This window comes from Populus trichocarpa, chromosome 15 (genome assembly GCF_000002775.5).
Source record: "Populus trichocarpa isolate Nisqually-1 chromosome 15, P.trichocarpa_v4.1, whole genome shotgun sequence".
Classification (NCBI taxonomy): domain Eukaryota; kingdom Viridiplantae; phylum Streptophyta; class Magnoliopsida; order Malpighiales; family Salicaceae; genus Populus; species Populus trichocarpa.
Window position 1 is genome coordinate 1,283,297 of NC_037299.2, and position 21,484 is coordinate 1,304,780.

At 34.3% G+C, this 21,484-nt stretch overlaps 3 protein-coding genes and 2 pseudogenes across 4 annotated transcripts; 4 read left to right on the plus strand and 1 right to left on the minus strand.

The window, feature by feature from the left end:
- Positions 1-762: 762 nt before the first annotated feature.
- LOC112324347 (rust resistance kinase Lr10-like) lies at positions 763-8,694 on the plus strand (annotated as a pseudogene).
- A 484-nt stretch (positions 8,695-9,178) lies between these two features.
- Positions 9,179-12,220, plus strand: LOC112324300 (rust resistance kinase Lr10). 2 transcript variants are annotated; one of them, XM_024586250.2, is made up of 4 exons: positions 9,179-10,020; positions 10,292-10,324; positions 10,815-10,844; positions 10,952-12,220. In XM_024586250.2, the coding sequence occupies exons 1-4, from the start codon at positions 9,282-9,284 to the stop codon at positions 12,088-12,090; spliced, it is 1,941 nt and encodes a 646-aa protein (XP_024442018.1). In that variant the 5' UTR covers positions 9,179-9,281; the 3' UTR covers positions 12,091-12,220. The 2 variants fall into 2 exon arrangements, with proteins under 2 accessions (XP_024442018.1, XP_024442019.1); XM_024586251.2 differs by lacking the exon at positions 10,815-10,844.
- A 160-nt stretch (positions 12,221-12,380) lies between these two features.
- LOC112325968 (rust resistance kinase Lr10-like) lies at positions 12,381-13,614 on the minus strand (annotated as a pseudogene).
- Positions 13,615-16,270: 2,656 nt separating this feature from the next.
- Positions 16,271-17,131, plus strand: LOC112324366 (LEAF RUST 10 DISEASE-RESISTANCE LOCUS RECEPTOR-LIKE PROTEIN KINASE-like 2.8). Its single transcript, XM_024586786.1, has 3 exons — positions 16,271-16,506; positions 16,692-16,966; positions 17,058-17,131. The coding sequence occupies exons 1-3, from the start codon at positions 16,271-16,273 to the stop codon at positions 17,129-17,131; spliced, it is 585 nt and encodes a 194-aa protein (XP_024442554.1).
- A 448-nt stretch (positions 17,132-17,579) lies between these two features.
- On the plus strand, positions 17,580-20,414 carry LOC7475603 (pentatricopeptide repeat-containing protein At3g49170, chloroplastic). Its single transcript, XM_024586291.2, has one exon. It carries the CDS (start codon positions 17,611-17,613, stop codon positions 20,191-20,193), a length of 2,583 nt encoding a protein of 860 aa, XP_024442059.2. The 5' UTR covers positions 17,580-17,610; the 3' UTR covers positions 20,194-20,414.
- The last annotated feature ends 1,070 nt before the right edge of the window (positions 20,415-21,484 follow it).

Consider the following 21,484-nt stretch of genomic DNA (forward strand, 5'->3'; position numbering starts at 1 on the left):
CTAGTTTTTACGGCTCTAATAAATATCTAGTATTTAAGAAAGCATCAACCATGAACATTTTAGAAACAATATTTTGATGCAATATGAATGTAAACCCCCGTAAATAAAAATAAATAATAATAATAATAATAATAATAATAATAATAATAATAATAATAATAAAACACATAGGATCGAAGTAATGACATTTCGATGAGTAATGGATATTCGGTATGAAAGAAATGAATAAATAGTAGGAATGACAATAAATGTGTCATGTGAGAGAGAGAATGATCTCCATAAACAAATTTAAAGATATTGTTGAAGTCGAAAAGAGAGTCATGATTTTTAGTTTAAAACTTGTAACGTTAGCGAAACCAGTGACGAGTTTTAATGGATAAAAGAATAAGAAAAAAAAAAACCAGAAGATATGTAAACCCCGGTCAAAACACGTATTTTGACAAATTAATGATAAATGTGGTAATATTGAATTTATTGAGTATAAATTAAGGGGAAATGTCACGAGGATTTAAGTAAATAAATTAATGCATGAAATTCAGATTTTAGCGTAAAAGACATTGATTGTCTAGTTTTACGGTATCGATGATATATCTCAATCCGACCGTTGGATCGGGCTGAAATTTTATAAGGAATCTCCAAACATATTATTTTATATTAGGTTCAAATTTCATGTTAATCGAAGTTTGGGAAGGATTTACGAGAGCACTGAAAATCGGGTAAATTGAAGAAGATGACACAAGGGGCATTAATAAGGGCATTTTTGTAATTTTATCAAAACAAATACTCTCCTCTCCTCTCTTTAAAAACAGAGCACGTCCTCTGCAAATGGAAAAACAGGAGGGAGACCATTTGTTTTGTCCCATTTTCTTCATTTTCTCTTCATTTCTTCAAGCTAAATCAAAAGGGAGTGTGCTTAGGAGGATTATATCCAAGAAAACAAATTAAATGACAACTTAGAGAGTTATAGAGCTTGAGAGAAACAAAGAGAAGAAGCTGGAAATTGGAAGAGGAGGACATGATTTTTGTAAATTTTTGCAAGAATTCATTGAAATAAGTTAAAGTAGCAAAGGTAAGCAACATACCCTTTAGTAATTTCGTTTTTCTCTCTTGTTCTTGCATGAGGAGAAGAAAACCTCCAAGTTTAAAATTCTAGGGTTCATGTAAATATTTTGGGGGAGTAATTGTTCATGTGAATTTCAAGATTAATTGCATGATAATGGCTTGATTTGCTGAAAAATAGAAGGAATAAATTGATTTGAAACTATGGGTTTTGGGATTGCAACAGGGCAGGAACTTCGGCAGCCATATTTTGACTTTGCACCGTTGGATTAGATTGAATTTTGGATATGTTATTATACTCCATGTCACCTACATTCTGACCGGAGGGATTGCAAATATCAGATTTCCTTTGAGGGCTGTCACCGGAGGAACATTTCTGGAAAATCACCCTTCAAGACAGCTTTGTTCGTCGGCCGTTATATCATCGTTTCACCGTTGGATTGGTCTGGATTTTGGATATGTTATTCATCCAGATGTTATATAAATTCTGAACGGTTTGGATCGGAAAAGAACACTCCTACCAGAAATTATACTTCCCGAACAGCAGGTCTCCAAATTTCAGGTCAGTCCAGTATTGTTCTGATATCGGGAGGTTTAACCGTTGGATGTATGTTAATTTTGGATATGTTATTCTAATGATGATGATGTATAATTCCACTGTTTGGATTTATTGAATTCTAAACTTACAGAATGATGTTTTAAGTTTGGTTTGAGAAATATTGAATGAGAATATGAGGTTTAGCATAAAAAGTATGTTTTGGGACTAAGGATAATGGCAATGGGTTTAATGATGATGGTTGTGTTTGTGTTATGTTTGAGTCATGTTTGATGTGTTGATAAGTGATGATATAGTTAAATTCTATAAAGAATAGTGATTGACTAATACTTTGGTTGTGTTAGAATGGGAAATCATGTTGTAAGTTGAATTATGATATAAGGAATCATTTTGAGTGTGCTTTTGGAAAAAATTGGCATGTGTAGTCATTGATGAAATTTAAGTTAAATTACATTGTTTGGTGATAGATTAAATGTCTTGGGACAAAAGAAAATCGGTGACGAAAAGTCATGCCCTTTGGACATTGAAGATCATCGATGAAAAATTGAATTAAATGGGCGTTTAATGTTAGTGTAAATAAATTCTAATGTAAATGAATTTAAATGACAAGTAAGAAAATAAAATACATTCATGGAAATTGTTTACGGAAGTATTCGATTTTGTGAATTTATGAATATTATGAATAAATCGGGAAGATTCAATAATGATTCAGGATGTTTTATTAAAAATGTAGGAGAAGCATTCACTCGACTTCTCAGGAGCTCGTATAGTAGGAGCTTAAGGAAGGACTGCAAGAGGGGCACAACAACAACAAGGAAGAGCGAGTTGAGCTTCTGCAGCTGGTAGGTGTTCTATACCTATACTTTTTACGTAGCGTTAATTTACTAACTTATTAAATTCTTGGTCTTTGCGTCTATGGGTGAAACCACAAAGAGAGAGGATAAAGTGAAATAAACGAGAAATTAAAAATGGATTTGAGTACTTGACTGGGTTAAGAATATGGATTACACTAATAGACTTTGTTGATGATCATTCCTCGAACTTGATTAGCCGGTCCCGAATGCGGAGGCTAATGATGTTAGTAAGGTTTACTAACATCGGCATAATCATCCCTGAAAACGAGGGATACTGAACTTGATTAACTATTCAGGTGAGAATAGTTAATGATATTGACTGGTGCTGTCAATATCGGCAATCACACGAAACTTGATTAGCCGGTCCCGAATGCGGAGGCTAATGATGTTAGTAAGGTTTACTAACATCGGCATAATCATCCCTGAAAACGAGGGATACTGAACTTGATTAACTATTCGGGTGAGAATAGTTAATGATATTGACCGGTGCTGTCAATATCGGCAATCACACGAAACTTGATTAGCCGGTCCCGAATGCGGAGGCTAATGATGTTAGTAAGGTTTACTAACATCGGCATAATCATCCCTGAAAATGAGGGATACTGAATTTGATTAACTATTTGGGTGAGAATAGTTAATGATATCGACCGGTGTTGTCGATATCGGCAATCACATGAAACCTGACTAGCTATTCCTGAAGTGAAAGCTAATGGTGTCAAGAATCTTGACATCAATATTTCCGGAAATATTCCTAGATATTATGGAAAGAAAAATCTGATTGGCTATTTCATGTTAGAAATAGTCGACAACATCAATCAGTGGTATTAATTTTGATGTTTACAATGAACTTGATTAGCCGATCCTGATATGGGAGACTAATAACACTAATGAAAATTTATTAGTGTCAGCATTCCCTTCCAAGTTTTAGGGGAGAGGTATTATAATGATATTTCCGATAGGGAATAATTAAAAATATTAATGAAATGGGGATTGACATCTTGATAGGATTATTCATTCGGCCTTGAAGAGGCGGATATTGATTGGAAATTATGGAATAAGATGGGCGGAGGAACTAGTTAACCGGTGATGGGCTAGTGGCATTAGTTTTGTTTTCTAATGACCGGAATATACAACTTGAGTTAAACTTACTTGTGTGGTGTTAATATTGTCAGGATGACTGACTTGTCAGATTATAAACGGAATGTTGGACGATACCTAATTGTTAAACAAAAATGGTAATTTATGTTTATGTTATGGATTATTGAAGAAAAAAAAAAGAGAGAAACTGATGAAGATCTAATTCTTGTGAAGGATGGAGGCAAATATCGTATCGCTTGGGACGTGAGAATAGAAGTTCATTAACCATGGTAGGTGTTATACACTTAAGGAATGCAATGCTATATATATATGTTGTATTTTGAATTAATTAATGAATTGTAATTGATATAATTTGAGAATCATGTCCTGCGCACATGGAGGATGTCAAAGAAATTATGACTAATAATGTAAATATGTTGTAGTAAGGTTTCGTGTTGTTGCTGGCATGATAAGAATTTGGTGATAATTATACTAGTGTAATAAAATGCCAATAATAGTGATAGATAATGAAATTTGGCCTTAATTATAGTGGTCAAATGAGATTAGGTTGATGAATTAAAGAGAATGATGTATGTATGGTATTCATATTATTTGAAGATGGATCGGATGTGAATATTGTGAAAATGATGGCAGGTTCCATGATAATGAGAGATTTTACTGAAAATCTAAAGAAACATTGGAATGTGTCGAAATGGGCACAAGAAATTTGTAAGTTGAATATATTTATAAACTAAAATTGGACCGAAATCATGACAAGTTCGACAACTTATATGGAAAAGCCATAATGGGTATAATAGATGTTGGGATTGAAATTGATATAAAGAGATAGAGTAAGAGGGAGAGAAATCACATGGTAGATATTATAATGGATTAAATGCGCTCGTGAGGTGAAACAAGACACAAAATGAAAATGTTGAATGATTCTAGGAAGGATGAATAGAGACGTAATAATGGAAGGATAAATGAGAATTTCAAGGAATTATGATTGCATATCGTTGAATATATGTTTAATTACTTGTGCATGTATTGTGTGATTTTCCTTTTATGCTATATTTATTATATACATTATGAAATTGCAGGTCCTTCAGATTCACGCCAGGAGTAGCGTTTTAGGTCCTCTAGTCTCCTTTTGTATGATTGAATAAGAAGATGAACATTAATGTATTTTGTCTTTAAGGAACTAAATGACTTAATATGTAATAGTACTCCTTTTACATTAAGTGTCGGACATAAAAATGTATTATTCTGTATTTGTAATCTTAGTTTGTTTACTTGCAATTGTTATGAATTATGTGTGTTAATGGGAAAGAAATGCGCATGCGAAATGTGAGGCATGTACCATGAATGATGTGTTGTTAAGGTTCTACATGACTATGATATGATTGAGAAATGAGTATAACTATACAGGATGATTGTCGATAACTTGGGACCTCCAGGTATAAAGGAAACTCTGCCGAAATTTCAGTGGAAATTTTGGCAACTCTCGGATAAGTTCGGTGGATGAAAAAAAAATACCCATTTTTTTAAAAGTTAAGGCTCAAAGTTCTTTTATGAATGTACTAAATTACAGGGTGTTACAATGAATCTTATAATTATAACAACTTTATAATTTTCTTTACAAAATATTTTTGACTCGTGAACTTTATCTTTATTCTAGATTTATTAATATAATATTATATGAATACTAAAAATAATATAATAAATATATATTTATATAAATATAATAATACCATGTAACTCATTAATTAGTTACATGGCATACTACGCAAACACTAATTACAGGACATATTAAGCAAACGTGAAATGCCATGATCTAATGTTGGCCATACGCAAAAGGGTTCCCCCATCAGAATTCTTGAAGGGGGTCTCTCACCTTTCCAAACCAACAAGGGGAGTAGGGTAAAAGGTTTGAACAAACTCCACTCTTGTCATTCTTGAAGTTCATATATGCTTATACTTTGTCTGCATTAATGTTCTTTTAGAAATTTTGGGAAATTTAATGGTTTTATATGAATTTAGAAGTAAGAGGATCGTTGTCGTTGTAATGATCTTTGATTTGACTTTGTTACTGTTATTGAACGAAGGGATTTGCATGAAATTTGAGGAAGATGATGTGTAAAAATCTTCAATGGTCCCTGTAAGTTTATAATGATACATTCTAGTCATTGGGGTTTGAAATGTCATGATTTGGTTCTTAAAATCAATGATTGACATTCAATTGGGTCTACATGAGCAAATCAGATTTATGGATTAGTACTCACAAATAAATTACTGAGTTTATTGGAGCCTAATGATAATATATGATTTGTGACAGGGTCGTAGATCATGGATTTTGATGATTATAGATACATGGTAAGTAAAATGTTACATGGAAATTACAGAGTTTATTGTTTTGTTGAAATTATCTTATGTTCTTATACATAGGGTGAAGAATTGGTATGTTCAAAGAAACTATGGAAAGGTTTTATACATGCATCAAAGATCGTAGAGCCTCTCACTCTCTCTGCAGATGTTTGCAACATGGATTCTCTTCTCCTCCTCCTCCTCCTCCTCCTCCTCATCATCATCATCATCATCATCATCATCATCATCATAAGTTTCCAAGTCCAGACTGGCACTGCACAGACTAGTCACCTTTGTGCTCCTTCTTCCTGTGGCAATATCCGAAATGTAAGCTCACCTTTCTGGCTGAAAGGGGATCCACCAAGCTGTGGTTACTTTTTCTATGAGCTAGCTTGAGAGAAAAATCAACATTCCTGCACTTGTATTCGGGGAAATACCTTGTACAGTCAATCAATTACAACAACTCCACAATAAGAGTTATGGATGCCGGTGTTAATAAGGACAACTGCTCCTCTCTCCCTCAGCATCCTTTGACCATAACCAACTTCAACTATGGAGACCCTTATAACCCGCCTATTTCTCTATCTTCTTTCGGCGAAGAATCACAGATGCTAATGATATTCATGAAGTGTGCAAATCCAGTGAAGTCTCCTTTTTATGTGAACACTGCTCCTTGCATTAATGGAACGTATTCTTATGTTCTAATTAAGAGCAATATCACATATGTGGAGAACTTGTGCAAACTGGAGCTGATTGCTATATCATCAATGCCGATAAAAGATTACAGAAACATTTCCTACATGGACATCCACAACAGGCTAGCTTACGGATTCGAGCTCTCCTGAAATGAAATTTACTGTGTAGTTTGCAGAGGAGAAGAAAGGTGCTACCTTCCAGGCCAACGTTTTCCATGCCCCTCAAAAGGTAGGGACAACTATCTCTTCAATAATTTTCTTGTGAGAATTTCTCTGATCTAGTATGATCTGCTTGTGAGATTCGCTGATTTTACTGTATTGTCATCTATTACAGATATCATTGGCAGCATAATCGAACAGATCCATCCATTTTATCTTCTTTTTTTTCACGAAAAAGTAAAATCAAGATTCATCTACCCTAAAATACTCACAGCATAATTAAGAGTTGCAACTGCAATGATCATGTTTATCTAAAAGCAAGATACTATAAAATACAACAAAACAACAACAAAGCCTCAAATCCTAAACTGAAAAAAGTTTCTATCCCTGGCTTCTCTATCTTGTCATTTGTTTTAGATGGTAGTAGAATGGGGTAGGGAAAATATGCTAGCTTTCAACTTAATATATCTAACCCACCTAATTATTTTCCTGTTCATGCAGTAGAACGTTGGTTCACAATGATGCTCATTGGTAAGAACTTAAATTTTTTATATTTGAATGCATAAATTCTTTTGATCGCATAATTTCCAGGTGGTAAAAGATGCCAACAGCAACTGAAATCATTTCCCTGATGGTTTTACTGAACAGGGGCACTAATTGTTGGAAGGGAAATTTTTTTCTGTCCATTTGTGTTTGCTTTTTTGATTTACACATGGCGAAGGAGGCATACATCAATGTATCAGAATATCGAAGAATTTCTGCAACATCAGAATAGCTTCAGACCAATAAGATACTCTTTACTCAGAAATTAAGAAAATAACCAATGGCTTTAAGAACAAGCTGGGTCAAGGAGGCTATGGATCTGTCTACGAAGGGAAGCTTCGTAGTGGAAGTCTTGCAGAAGTGAAGATGTTGGGCAAGTCCAGTGGAAATGGCCAAGATTTCATCAATGAAGTAGTAACAATTGGAAGGATTCACCATGTTAATGTGGTAAGACTAACTGGCTTTTGTGCTGAGGGATCAAATCGTGCGCTTGCATATGATTTCATGCCTAATGGATCACTTGACAATTTTAAGCTGGAAAAAAATGTATGAAATTTCTCTGGGAGTGGCTCGTGGCATCGATATCTACACCGAGGTTGTGACATGCAGATTCTACATTTGGACATCAAGCCTCACAATGTTCTTCTTGATGAGAATTTCACTCCAAAAGTCTCTGATTTTGGACTTGCTAAATTGTATCCTACAAACTACAACACTGTCACTCTTACTGCAGCAAGAGGCACAATAGGATATATTGCACCGGAATTGTTCTACAAAAACATCGTAAGTGTTTCATATAAAGCTGATGTTTATAGTTTTGGAATGTTGTTATTGAAAATGGCTGGAAAAAGAAATAACACTAATCCAGTGGCAGAGAGTTCCAGTGAAAGCTATTTTCCCTCTTGGGTTTATAACCAAATTGTTGAAGAAAGACTTGAAATTGGAGATGCAGCAGAAGATGAAAAGAAAACAGCAAAGAAAATGATTATTGTAGCTTTGTGGTGCACACAGATGCAGCGGATACCATTGTTTTTTCTTGGTGCAGTGAATGTCGTGATGGGGAACTGCTAAGAAGAAGTCAAACATGGATACATTAAAGAAAAGGGTGGGGGAAGGTGAAGTCAAATTTGTCACCTCTGCATTTTCCACAACTCATATGTATGATTTTCTTTATGAATATGGAATTTTTTTTTTTTGTTCTTAAAGATGCATAAGCTAATGCTGCCCATATGCAGGAAATCCCAATAATTTTGAAAGGGACTCCAATAGCATTTTAAAATGCAATATCCATTGGCTTTTTTATTTTTTATTTTTTCAATAAATGGATACCTTTCCAAACCAGGGAATATAGTCCATTGTTTATGAACCAAATGGAAAAATAAGTCAAATTTGAATTAATTTGTGCGCATGGCAGACATCACATTTGATAATATGACTATGAATAGTGTACATAATTTTTTTTTTGGTGTATTCCAATGCAAAATAACCTTTTAGAAGAACTAATTATATTTAAATAATTTAATATGATTAGTTAATTTTACAAGTCTAAAAATAACCCGGGTTATTTTCAATTAATTTAATATTAATTGATAAATTTTTAAAAAATCAATTAAAAAACTAAAAAAATTATACGAGTTAACTGGATAAACTCATCAAATTTATAATTAATCAAAATAATCTCATAAAAAATATAAATTTTTAAAAAAATTAAAAGAAAAAAAATAGTATTGTAATAAATAGTATTTTAGTATTTTTGTAAGATTCGTGGGAATAATTTTTTTTTTTTTAAAGTAAAATATTTTTTTGTTTAGTAATTTTTTAAAATATGTAAATTAAAAAAAATTAAAATAATACTTTTTTTATTCCTAACTTGTTGTTACTGGAGATGCTCTGAGATCCCAAGGGGTGCCCTTGCTTTTACATTATCAACACATTTCAGGCCCTCGTAATTGCAGAACCTCTGACTTTCGTGAGATGTCTGCAACAAAGATCCTCCTTGCCAGTCACACAGGCACAGCTCTTCTTCTCTTTCTCATCATATGTATCCAAGTCCAAACTTGCACATCACAGACTAATCATGTTTGTGCTCCTTCTTCTTGTGGCAGTCTCCATAACATCAGCTTGCCTTTTAGGCTAAAAGGGGATCCACCAAACTGTGGTTTCTCTTTCTACGAGCTATCATGTGAGAACAATCAGACAGTCCTGTACATGTATTCAGGAAGATACCTTGTACAGTCCATTAATTACAATAACTCCACAATTAGAGTTGTTGATTCCAATGTTAATAAGGGTAACTGCTCCTCTCTCCCTCAGCATTCTTTGACAGGAAGCAACTTCAGTTACGCAGACCCTTTTGATTGGCGAACCTCTTTTTGGTCACCCAGTAATGAATCACAGAAGATAATGATGTTCATGAAGTGTGCGAATCCGGTGAAGTCTCCTCTTTATATGGACACTGCTCCTTGCATCAATGGAACAAATTCTTATGTTCTAATTGAGGCCAATTTGTCATATGTGGAGAACTTGTGCAGAGTGGAGCTAATTGCTATGTCATCGTTGCCGATAAAAGATTACAGAAACATTTCCTACATGGACATCCACAATAGACTTGTCTATGGATTTGAGCTTTGGTGGAATGAGGTAAACTGTGGAATTTGCAAAGGAAAAGAAAAGTGCTACCTCCCAAGCAAAGGTTTTTCCTGTCCCACAGAAAGTAAGCAATTACTGTCTTGTTTTACCTTTTGTGGATCCCTTTGTTTTCGAGAAAAATCATAGCTCAGCTGAAACTTTGAATTCCTTGCATATGTGACAATACTAACCTTGTTTTGATAAAAAACCATCTTGGTAGAGTTAATGGCACCAACTGAGCCACCTGGTCATAAATGATTCCATTTTTGTTTAAAATTGCAGCACTCTTGTTCTGTTATAGATTTATCTTCCCCCTTTTTTTTTTGCTGATGTTATCTGTTTTTCGTAATGTGTAGGTATATTTGACCAAATAATCACCCAAATCAGATGTAAGGATTCTCTCTCCATTTTGTTACTGGCTCTTGCTTTGCATAAGCATACACCTAGCAGCTAGCACTGATCACTTCCCCCACATCACCATGAAAAATTTCTGCAGAAAATGTTTATCTAGCCACAAGATGTCATCATAATGTAGATAAAAATATAGTCTTTAAAGAGGTCATTTTTGGCTGTGAATTTTAGAAATGGAAAATAGCTCACAATGCATATGGACCTGATAGAATGGTAAATGGATGCTATCCGTTGTTTATAGATATGGTTTCGAAAACGAAGCTGCAACAGTATGCATAAATACCAAAAAATAACAGGAGCCTCTGAGTCTATGCATAGGTAGCCAAAACATGTGCAGGGTTAGTATTCATGAGGACAATGTTTTTAGCCCCTGCCTATCTCAGCTTGCATTTGGTTTAGAAGATAGTGTAATTGGGTTTCAGCTATCTGATTATGACTCCCCTGATTAATGTTATTTTGTTCTTACAGTACTTTGGTGGTTTATATTGATGATGATTGGTAAGAGTCTTTCTGTTCTTTGGATTATAAGTTTAAATCATATTTTCCAGGAGGCAAAGATGCCAATAGCAGCTGACTTTCTTTTCCCTGAAATTTTTACTACACAGCGGGACTCATCATTGCAAGAACTGTACTATGCAGTCCATTTGTGTTCGCATTCTTGATATATAAATGGCTAAGGAGACATTTATCGATGTATGACATTATTGAAGAATTTTTGCAAAGTCAAAATAACTTTGCACCTATAAGGTACTCTTACTCGGATATTAAGAAGATAACCAATGGTTTCAAGGAAAAGTTAGGTCAAGGAGGCTATGGATCTGTCTATAAAGGGAAGCTCCGTAGTGGACATCTTGCAGCAGTAAAGATGCTGGACAAGTCCAGTGCAAATGGTCAAGATTTCATCAATGAAGTAGCAACAATTGGAAGGATTCACCATGTTAATGTTGTGAGATTAATCGGCTTTTGTGCTGAGGGATCAAAGCGTGCGCTTGTATATGATTTCATGCCTAATGGATCGCTTGACAAATATGTTCTATCTCGACAAGGGAATACCATTTTAAGCTGGCAAAAAATGTATGAAATTTCTCTGGGAGTGGCTCGTGGCATTGAATATTTACACAGAGGTTGTGACATGCAGATTCTACATTTTGACATTAAGCCTCACAATGTTCTTCTTGATGAGAATTTCGCTCCAAAAGTTTCTGATTTTGGACTTGCAAAATTATATCCTACAAATAACAACACTGTCATGCTTACTGCGGCAAGAGGAACACTAGGATACATAGCACCAGAATTGTTCTACAAAAACATCGGTAGTGTTTCCTACAAAGCTGATGTTTATAGTTTTGGTATGTTGTTAATGGAAATGGTTGGAAAGAGACATAGTACAAATCCGGTGACAGAGAGTAACAGCGAAAACTACTTCCCTGACTGGGTTTACAACCAAGTTGTTGATGGAAGGGTTGAAATTGCAGATGCTACAAAAGATGAAAATAAATTGGCAAAGAAGATTATTATAGTGGCACTGTGGTGCATACAAATGAAGCCTATTAATCGTCCTCCAATGAACAAAGTTGTGGAGATGCTTGAAGGAGATGTTGAAAGCCTAGAATTTCCTCCAAAACCTGTTCTATTTCCAGATGAAACACCTACGAATTACACTTACTCTACGGACGAAACATGTTCATCTTCTATGCTATTTGACTCGAATGAAACAATTAGTTTACTTATAAACTCTGGTTGAATAACTAATTTGTAAAGGCTCAATTTTACCTTCTTTCTGCAAAAATTTTACTCATGTACATACTTTGAGGATAGTGAGATTCCTTGGCAGATAATTTTCTCTCAAAATTGCTGAGAATTCTTTCTTCTTAGTTTGAGCAATTTTCTAATGTGTATTAGTGTTGAGGTTACTTTCACTGCAGAGCTCAGCCTATAACAATTAACTTGACTTCAGGTAAGAAACGGCATATGCTTCACCATGATGCCCATCAAACTTAGTAAAAAAATAAAATATATGTGCAGTTAATTTATTGTCTGGTATGTCATGCAAAATTACACTTTTGGAAACTAGTTCAGAACCTTTAGTGGAAGAAAAATTACATTGCTGGGCTTAATCATGATCTTCCTATCCATCTCTGAATATTATAGGTGGTATGAAACTTCATTCCGCTTCAGGAATCGCAACCAAGTCATGGTGAAGCTGTCTGCTAGCCATATTTGCATTCATTCTCCCTGCACCAGAAGAGGCAAAAGTTGCAAATATGTTTCCTTCTCCTTCCAACATTTGAACTTCAGTTTTCATTGAGGGACGATCCATAGGGTGCCACTGAATGCACCAAAATCCTACAATCGCAAGTTTCTTTGCAATTTCTGGATCTTGAGTCTCAGCTCTTCTCCTCCATCTAAACAGTTGTATATCCATTCTGGGAAATATACTTGGCCAGTGTTCTCTGCTGTATCATCTGTATTTTTCCTGCCCCCAACTGTTGCTAGCAATACCATCCCAAAACAGTGAACATCAGATTTATAGCACACGTTCCCAAAGTTCCTAGAGAAAACTTCAGGTGCAATATAGGCCATGGTCCCTCGAGCTGTAGTCATGGAAACAGCACTTTGAACCTTGGAACATAATTTCGCCAGACCGAAATCAGAAATTTTTGGATTGCAATTTTCAACCAGCAGGATATTCTGTAGCTTAATGTCAAAATGAAGGATTCTCTGGTCTTGAAGGATTCTCTGGTCACATCCTTGATGAAGATACTCAATGCCTCTGGTGACGCCAAGGGAAAAATCCTGAAGCTTCTTCCAACCAAGAGGTACACTCTTTCCAAGAACTGAAGATAAAATTTCTCTAGTGATTCATTTGCAAGGTACTCATAAACTAGAGCCCTTTTGAATCATCAGCACAATAGCCAACTAAGCGAACATTGTTGACATGTTTTTCCCATTATTCCTACTTCATTAATGAACTCTACCCCGTTTCCTGTTGAAACAGTTCTTCACAGCAACAAAGATTTCATCAGAAAGCTTTCCTTTAAACACTTTTCCAAGTTACCGGACCCAGAAATTCCTTGAAGTCATTTGTAATCCTTTTGATTTCGGCATATGAATATCTTTCAGGCTTGAGAGCTTTATAATCCTCCAAAAACCTTTCAACCCTCTCTTGGTTTTCTTTTGCTGCTTTGTCAGACCTTAATCTGCGGTAGAATGCAACCACCAATAGTACTAGAAGAAACAAACCAATAGTTTTAACTGCATAAAAAAATTACCAGTCAAGAATCCATGTCTTCTAAACAATTAGTACAGGCAAGAAAATATTAACAAAGCATAAAAGCGAAAAGCACAGACAACCCACCAGCAGCCACAATCTTCTTGTGGTTCCTGCAATAGAAATGGTTTCTTTTAGCTTGTAAAGTTGACGGAACTTGAAAGAATCATAAGATACTGCAAAACTATCATACAATGTGGAAGTATGAATATACCTCTAGTTGGTTTGGGCTTGTCATAACATTCAGTTTCAAGCATGGAAGTGTTAACCTTCAATTTATTGTACTTGCCTTGCTCTTCACAAAATCCACATTCTGGTCTGGTCCAATTCAAAGAAAGACTATTGTTTCCTCTAATGATTTCATCTGGAAATGATGAAATGTTATACATCTTGGTATAAGACATCATGTCACGATCCAATTTCCGGATCCATGACCAACACATAGACAAAATCCCCCTCCAGACACTCATACCCAAACGAACCTAAACTTACATATAAACTTATTCTTTAAATAACTCAATCATTGTTTAACAGAACACTAATACAAAATTTACTTCATAATATAATTTGATAGTCTTAATATGGGAGTTAAATACAAACTTTTATAATTGCGGAGTACTAGCTAGACATAATTGAAAAGTACTAATTACAACAAAAGAACAAGTTCTGAAGGTAAAACAAAAACGACTTGCTAACAAGCTATAAGCCTGAAAATGATAAATAATGAGAGGGTGAGTTCAACAACTCAGTGAGTAGATAACATTCAATATACATACACGAGGTAATACAACAATGATAAATATATATACAAATATGACTTTAGGTTCTTATAAGAAAGTTTCTCAAATAAGCCATAACAAGAATATTATAAGATAAAGCTCGTAAAAAAATCAAAATATAATGAGCATGAGGCTCCGTATTGTAGGATGATTAGTCCATACAGGTTGGTGACTCCCTAGAGTTTCAGATATGATGTGCATAAAGACTAACACAACCATATTAATATGAGTATTCTAACTGACATACCATATGTTTATATCATAATCAAACACACATTCATATCTCAAGGCTCAACTAATAACATTAATCAAATGATGAGCTATCAATTCATAAATGTATAATAGTTCATATCAAAGATTCAATTTCAATAAATGATCATGTTTAATCATAAATAAGATAAGGAAAAAATAATAATATAAGAATTATCAAGAAGCATGATAAATTTCATATTAACAATTCAAGTATTTATATTAGTTTTTTAGTATAATATATAAAAAATTATCAGCTCACATACTCAAAAGTAAAAGATCTTAAAGTAAATATCCAAAAGAATCCTATTGATATCCTGTAGCTATAATATCAAGATTTTCTAAATATAAAAAAATATATATACTAAAAATCGACTGGAAAAGTACATCCTAATTGATCCAGAGTGTGGTTTCTCTCTAGACTTCATCTGCACAACAAAGTTTGATAAGGAGACAGAAGAAGAAACAAGGAAATTGAGTGGTGTTTTCTGCTAAAATTTTTCTTCGTACTTTTATTTTCTCGTCTTTTTATTTTAATTTTTTGTTATCTTAAAAAAAGATGATAGTATAAAAACAAAGAAAAATAAAAGGAGTGAGAAGTGACGGTGAAAAAAAAACAGAGAAGGGGAGAGAAAAGTGAGAAAAAAAATGACAATAGCAAAAGTAAGATCAACTAATACATAACTACGTCCATGATACTATATCCTGTTTGTTTTTGCATTTTAAAAATGTTTTTGAAAAATTTTAATTTTTTTTATTTTTTTCTTTACTTTAAATTAATATTTTTTTAGTGTTTTCAGATCATTTTAATGCGCTGATATCAAAAATAATTTTTTAAAAATAAAAAAAAATATTTTAATGCATTTCCGAGTGAAAAAGCACTTTAAAAAATAACCGCAACTACACTTTCAAACAACAACTTGAGCTAGCGTGATCCAAGTTATATATCATCATTGTCTAGCAATTTGGTCCATAAATCACTTAATTTTATGTTTGTGATCTTTGCACTTATCATTTAAGATTGTAGTTTATATTGTTTTTGTGCCAAACAAAAAAAAATCATGTGCATTTTATTTGTTATGTTTTTTTCTTTTTCTTTATCATCAAACTTTGCCATTCATATTAGCAATTAGTTTTTTTACTAATTACATAGCTTGTTGAAACTAATGAAAAATTGTGATAATTATTTAGTTAATCATTTATACTTAAAATGTTTTACAGGCTCTGTTTTATAGCAATGTCAGCTAAAGTTCAGGTAGGGAAGGTCTCAAAATTTAACCTAGAATATATTGTTTTTAATTTTCTTTAATTTTTCCTAGATATTTTTTATTTTTCTAATAATTTTAGGATTTTCTTTCTTTTCTAACTAAGTCGGCTAAGTGCCTATTTTATTCAAACACTCAAACGACAACATCTAAGGTTCCTCAAGCACTCTCTGTTATTTCCATCTTCCTGGTTTTTTTCTTTCAATACTATTTTTTCTAGTAAGGATTCACCATGTTAGGCTCGTTGGTTTCTGTGATGAGTGATCAAAGCGTCCTTTGGTGTATGGCTTCATGCCTAATGGATCTCTCGGTAAATGTTTTCTATCTCGAAAAGGAAATACCTTTTTGAGTTGGCAAAAAATGTATGAGATTTCTCTTGAGGTGGCTGGTGGGATTGAATATTTTCATCGGGGCTGTGAAATGCAGATTCTGCATTTTGACATCAAGCCACAGATCGTTCTTCTTGGAGAGAATTTCACTCCGAAAGTTTCTGATTTCGGACTTGCTAAATTGTATCCTTCGAGCAGCAACACTGTTTCTGACTGCAGCAACAGGAACAATAAGATACATAGCACCAGATTTGTTTCTGCTAAAACGTTGGAAGTATTTCACGGAAAGCTGACATTTATAGTTTTGGCATGCTGTTAATGGAAAAGGCAGGCTAAAGAAAGAGGTTGAATAAAGTGGCCGAACAAGATAATTCAATCCAGATTTACTTTCCTTCACGTTTGTTACACTAAAATTTTGCACGGAAAAGACATGGAATTTGGAGATGCAACAGGAGAGGAGGAGAAGACAACAGCAAAGAAGATAGTTGTCGCCGCCGCGCGCTATGGTGCATACAAATAATTCCTGACAACCGTCCTCCAATGAACAAAGTCCTGGAGATGCTGGAACAAGGAGTAGAAAGCCTAACATTGCCTCCAAAGTCTTCTCCAGTTCCTGAAGGAACATCGGCATTTAGTATCGCAGGTGATAAGAATCAAAAACTACTTGCCGATGTTGGTGATAAAAATATGCTGAGGCAAATTTTGGTGAGAAATTCCATACAGCCAGGTTATTTTCTTCATATATCAATTTTTTGATAGTATAAAGCTTTATTCTTAAATAGCTTACACATACTAGAATTAAATTTACTGGCAAATAGATCCTCATGATCTAGCACTCGAACCAAAACACATTTTGGAAGCAAGTCTACTTGCTGACCATGCAAATCCATAGGTGGGTATTACAAAATTTAAAAGCACATGATTTATTTTTTAATTTAAATGATCATAGTATATTAAAGCAAGCTTTTGCAGAATGAAAAACCCTTTTCAGTTGAGTCTTACAAGTGTAATTCATATTAAAATTTAGGAATTCATCCAGATAATATTTCGTGGATTGGTTAGGTTTTCAATGATGCATGCGATATTGATTAAGTTTTGTTTCGGTGAAAGTTTTTGTTCAAAAGGAAATTTCAACAACAGGAAACCCGTATGCTAGCCTATGGTATTCATTGGGGAATCTGGTCGGGTAAAAATAATATTAAATTTCAACAACAGTAGATTTGTTGGGCTGGGTTTAATAACAATGGTGATAAAAGTTAAAGGACTAATTTATAACAATGTTCAAAACTGAGGGATTAAAAGAGAATTTACTCCATAATAACCAAACACATGGACCTCTTCAGACATCAAATTGTCATAACGAAACGAACAATGATAAGTCTCTCTCTACCTTCTTCTCCCGCCAAAACCCATCTACCTTCTCCAAAACCCACTAACCACCCTTCCCGCCAAAAACCTCCATCGTCAACAACCTTCAAACCCCAAAACAGCAGCTTCTACTCCCTCAAGGACCGTCTGTTTCACCACCTTAATGCGGGTCATCTCCAGAAAGCAATCTCGACCCTTGATCAAATGTCCCAAAAAGGGACCCACCCAGACCTCATCACTTACTCTCTCCTCCTCAAATCCTGCATCAGGTCACATAATTACCAACTGGGTCACCTCGTCCATCATCGTTTGACTCAGTCGGGACTCGAGCTTGACTCGGTCATTTTGAACTCTTTAATCAGTCTCTACTCAAAATGTGGTGATTGGCAACAAGCACATGAAATCTTTGAAAGTATGGGAAATAAGAGAGATTTGGTGTCATGGAGCGCATTGATTTCTTGTTATGCTAATAATGAGAAAGCATTTGAGGCTATTAGTGCTTTTTTTGACATGCTTGAATGTGGGTTTTATCCTAATGAGTATTGTTTTACTGGGGTTTTTCGGGCATGTTCGAACAAAGAGAACATTTCGCTTGGGAAAATCATTTTTGGGTTTTTGTTAAAAACTGGGTATTTTGAGTCTGATGTGTGTGTGGGTTGTGCTTTGATTGATATGTTTGTGAAGGGGAATGGTGATTTGGAATCTGCTTATAAGGTGTTTGATAGAATGCCTGACAGAAATGTGGTTACTTGGACTTTGATGATAACTAGGTTTCAACAATTGGGATTTTCAAGGGATGCTGTTGATTTGTTTTTAGATATGGTTCTAAGTGGATATGTCCCGGATAGGTTTACGTTAAGTGGGGTTGTTTCGGCTTGTGCTGAAATGGGTTTGTTGTCGCTAGGGAGGCAATTCCATTGTTTGGTTATGAAGTCAGGGTTGGATCTGGATGTTTGTGTTGGGTGTAGTTTGGTGGATATGTATGCAAAGTGTGTGGCGGATGGGTCTGTTGATGATGCTAGGAAAGTGTTTGATAGGATGCCTGTTCATAATGTTATGTCTTGGACTGCAATTATCACGGGATATGTGCAGAGTGGTGGGTGTGATAGGGAAGCAATTGAACTCTTCTTGGAAATGGTTCAGGGACAAGTTAAACCGAACCATTTCACATTTTCTAGCGTTCTCAAGGCATGTGCAAATCTTTCTGATATTTGGCTTGGTGAACAGGTTTATGCACTTGTGGTTAAAATGAGGCTTGCGTCGATTAATTGTGTTGGGAATTCTCTTATTAGCATGTATTCTCGGTGTGGTAACATGGAAAATGCTAGGAAAGCCTTTGATGTTCTGTTTGAGAAGAATTTGGTTTCTTATAATACGATCGTTAATGCATATGCCAAGAGTTTGAATTCTGAAGAAGCATTTGAACTGTTTAATGAAATTGAGGGTGCAGGGACTGGGGTTAATGCTTTCACGTTTGCTAGTCTCTTAAGTGGAGCTTCTAGCATTGGAGCAATTGGTAAGGGCGAGCAAATCCATTCTCGGATACTGAAATCTGGTTTTAAGTCAAACCTTCACATTTGTAATGCTCTGATCTCCATGTACTCTAGGTGCGGAAATATAGAAGCTGCTTTCCAAGTTTTTAATGAGATGGGAGATGGCAATGTTATATCCTGGACATCAATGATCACAGGGTTTGCAAAACATGGATTTGCAACAAGAGCTCTGGAAACCTTCCATAAAATGCTAGAAGCAGGTGTGAGCCCAAATGAGGTCACCTATATTGCTGTTTTATCAGCTTGTAGCCATGTGGGTTTGATTTCTGAGGGATTGAAACACTTCAAGTCAATGAAGGTAGAACATGGGATTGTTCCGAGAATGGAACATTACGCATGTGTGGTGGATTTATTGGGTCGATCAGGACATCTTGAAGAAGCAATGGAGCTTGTTAACTCAATGCCCTTCAAGGCCGATGCCTTGGTCCTCCGTACATTTCTGGGAGCATGCCGAGTTCATGGCAACATGGATCTCGGGAAACATGCTGCAGAGATCATTCTTGAGCAGGATCCACATGATCCAGCAGCATATATCCTACTTTCAAACTTGCATGCTTCAGCTGGTCAATGGGAAGAGGTGGCTGAAATAAGAAAGAAAATGAAGGAGAGAAATTTGACTAAAGAAGCTGGTTGTAGCTGGATAGAAGTGGAAAACAAGGTGCACAAGTTCTATGTTGGGGATACTTCACACCCACAAGCACAAGAGATTTATGATGAACTAGATCAATTGGCTTTGAAAATAAAGGAATTAGGCTATATTCCCAGCACAGATTTTGTTCTTCATGATGTGGAAGAAGAACAGAAGGAGCAATACTTGTTCCAGCACAGTGAGAAAATTGCTGTTGCATATGGTTTTATAAGCACATCAACATCTAGACCTATAAGGGTGTTCAAAAATCTTCGCGTCTGCGGAGATTGTCACACAGCATTCAAATACTTCTCTATTGTCAGAAGGAAAGAAATAGTGTTAAGGGATGCCAATAGATTTCATCATTTCAAGGATGGAACCTGCTCCTGCAATGATTACTGGTAAATGTAATCACATTGTTTGACAGAAAGTTATTGACAACTCAATGTAGTATACGTTTGTTCATTCAAAAAAGCTACAAGGAGATTCCATTTCCATTTTGTTGACTGGCCTGGGATTTGTAAACCTACTAGTTATGTTCTTGATAAAAATTCATCGACTGCTAATCTTCATGGATGGATAAGCAGAGCTTATGAAGAAATAAAAAAACATGACCATTTTAATGAGTAACTAAGTTAGAAGAAGGTTTAATAACAGTACTATACATCCCTCAATATTCTCATTGATAATATTGTATTTTTCATTGTATTTTCAGTCCTATGTAACTAAAACTAAAGGGATGAGCTCAAAATAAAGAACTATAGACATCAATTTATGCGTGTATTTTCATGTCATTGTATAAATAATCGAATCAAAATATAATTTAATTGATTATTTTTGTAACATTTTCATGATCCTAAAATCACTTCCTTTTAATATCCCTTTTATACAATAAACTATTTTAGAAAAAAATACATAAATTCTAAAAGTTGAATATAGGCCTTCTAAAAGTTGATATTTTAAAGAATTGTTAAAATAAAAAGCTTAGAGAGAGAAATGAAAAAGAAAGAAACAAAAAATAAATAAGAATATGGAGTAATATCGAAGCCTCGATGATTACATCTTTAAAATTATTAATAATCATCTTTAAAATTATTAAAAATATTTTGATGAGATAAATTAAATAATATATATATAAAAAAATCATCAATGGATAATCAAAGTATACCACATATGCCTTATAAAAATAAAATGTGTTATTCGGACAATATATATAGCCTACTTCAACTACTATCGGTAACCTTTTATTATATTATTAGATTTGATTTATTGATATCTTTATATCAATACTATAATTGTTGTAGTTAAAGTTTCAATATATCTTTAGAATCATGATATATTTTTTTCTCTCTCTTTCCTCCCATCACTGCTTTGAGTTTATTTGTTTTCATGTTTTAAAAATATTTTTTTAATAAAAAAATTTTTAATTTTTTTTAATTTTAATTTCTTTTCAGATTATTTTAATATGTTAATATTAAAAATAATTTTTAAAAATAAAAAATATTATTTTAATATATTTTTAAATAAAAAAATAATTTTTAAAAATAATCACTAATCTATAGTACAATTCGAAATTTTCTCCCGACTAACGACATGCCTCCGATTATTGTACACGCACCCACCGTGAACATTTTAACGTATACGTAGCAACCGTCCAACAAGATAAACACAGAATTTCATAACCGACACTGATAGT

Coding starts and splice junctions, on each gene's coding strand:
- LOC112324300 (XM_024586250.2), top strand. CDS start 9,282: ATGTCTGCAACAAAGATCCTCCTTGCCAGTCACACAGGCACAGCTCTT. Junction 10,325..10,814: donor AATAATCACCCAAATCAGAT/GTAAGGATTCTC, acceptor TTGTTCTTACAG/TACTTTGGTGGTTTATATTG. Junction 10,845..10,951: donor GTTTATATTGATGATGATTG/GTAAGAGTCTTT, acceptor TTTACTACACAG/CGGGACTCATCATTGCAAGA.
- LOC112324366 (XM_024586786.1), top strand. CDS start 16,271: ATGTATGAGATTTCTCTTGAGGTGGCTGGTGGGATTGAATATTTTCAT. Junction 16,507..16,691: donor AGATTTGTTTCTGCTAAAAC/GTTGGAAGTATT, acceptor GAGATGCAACAG/GAGAGGAGGAGAAGACAACA. Junction 16,967..17,057: donor GAGAAATTCCATACAGCCAG/GTTATTTTCTTC, acceptor ACTGGCAAATAG/ATCCTCATGATCTAGCACTC.
- LOC7475603 (XM_024586291.2), top strand. CDS start 17,611: ATGATAAGTCTCTCTCTACCTTCTTCTCCCGCCAAAACCCATCTACCT.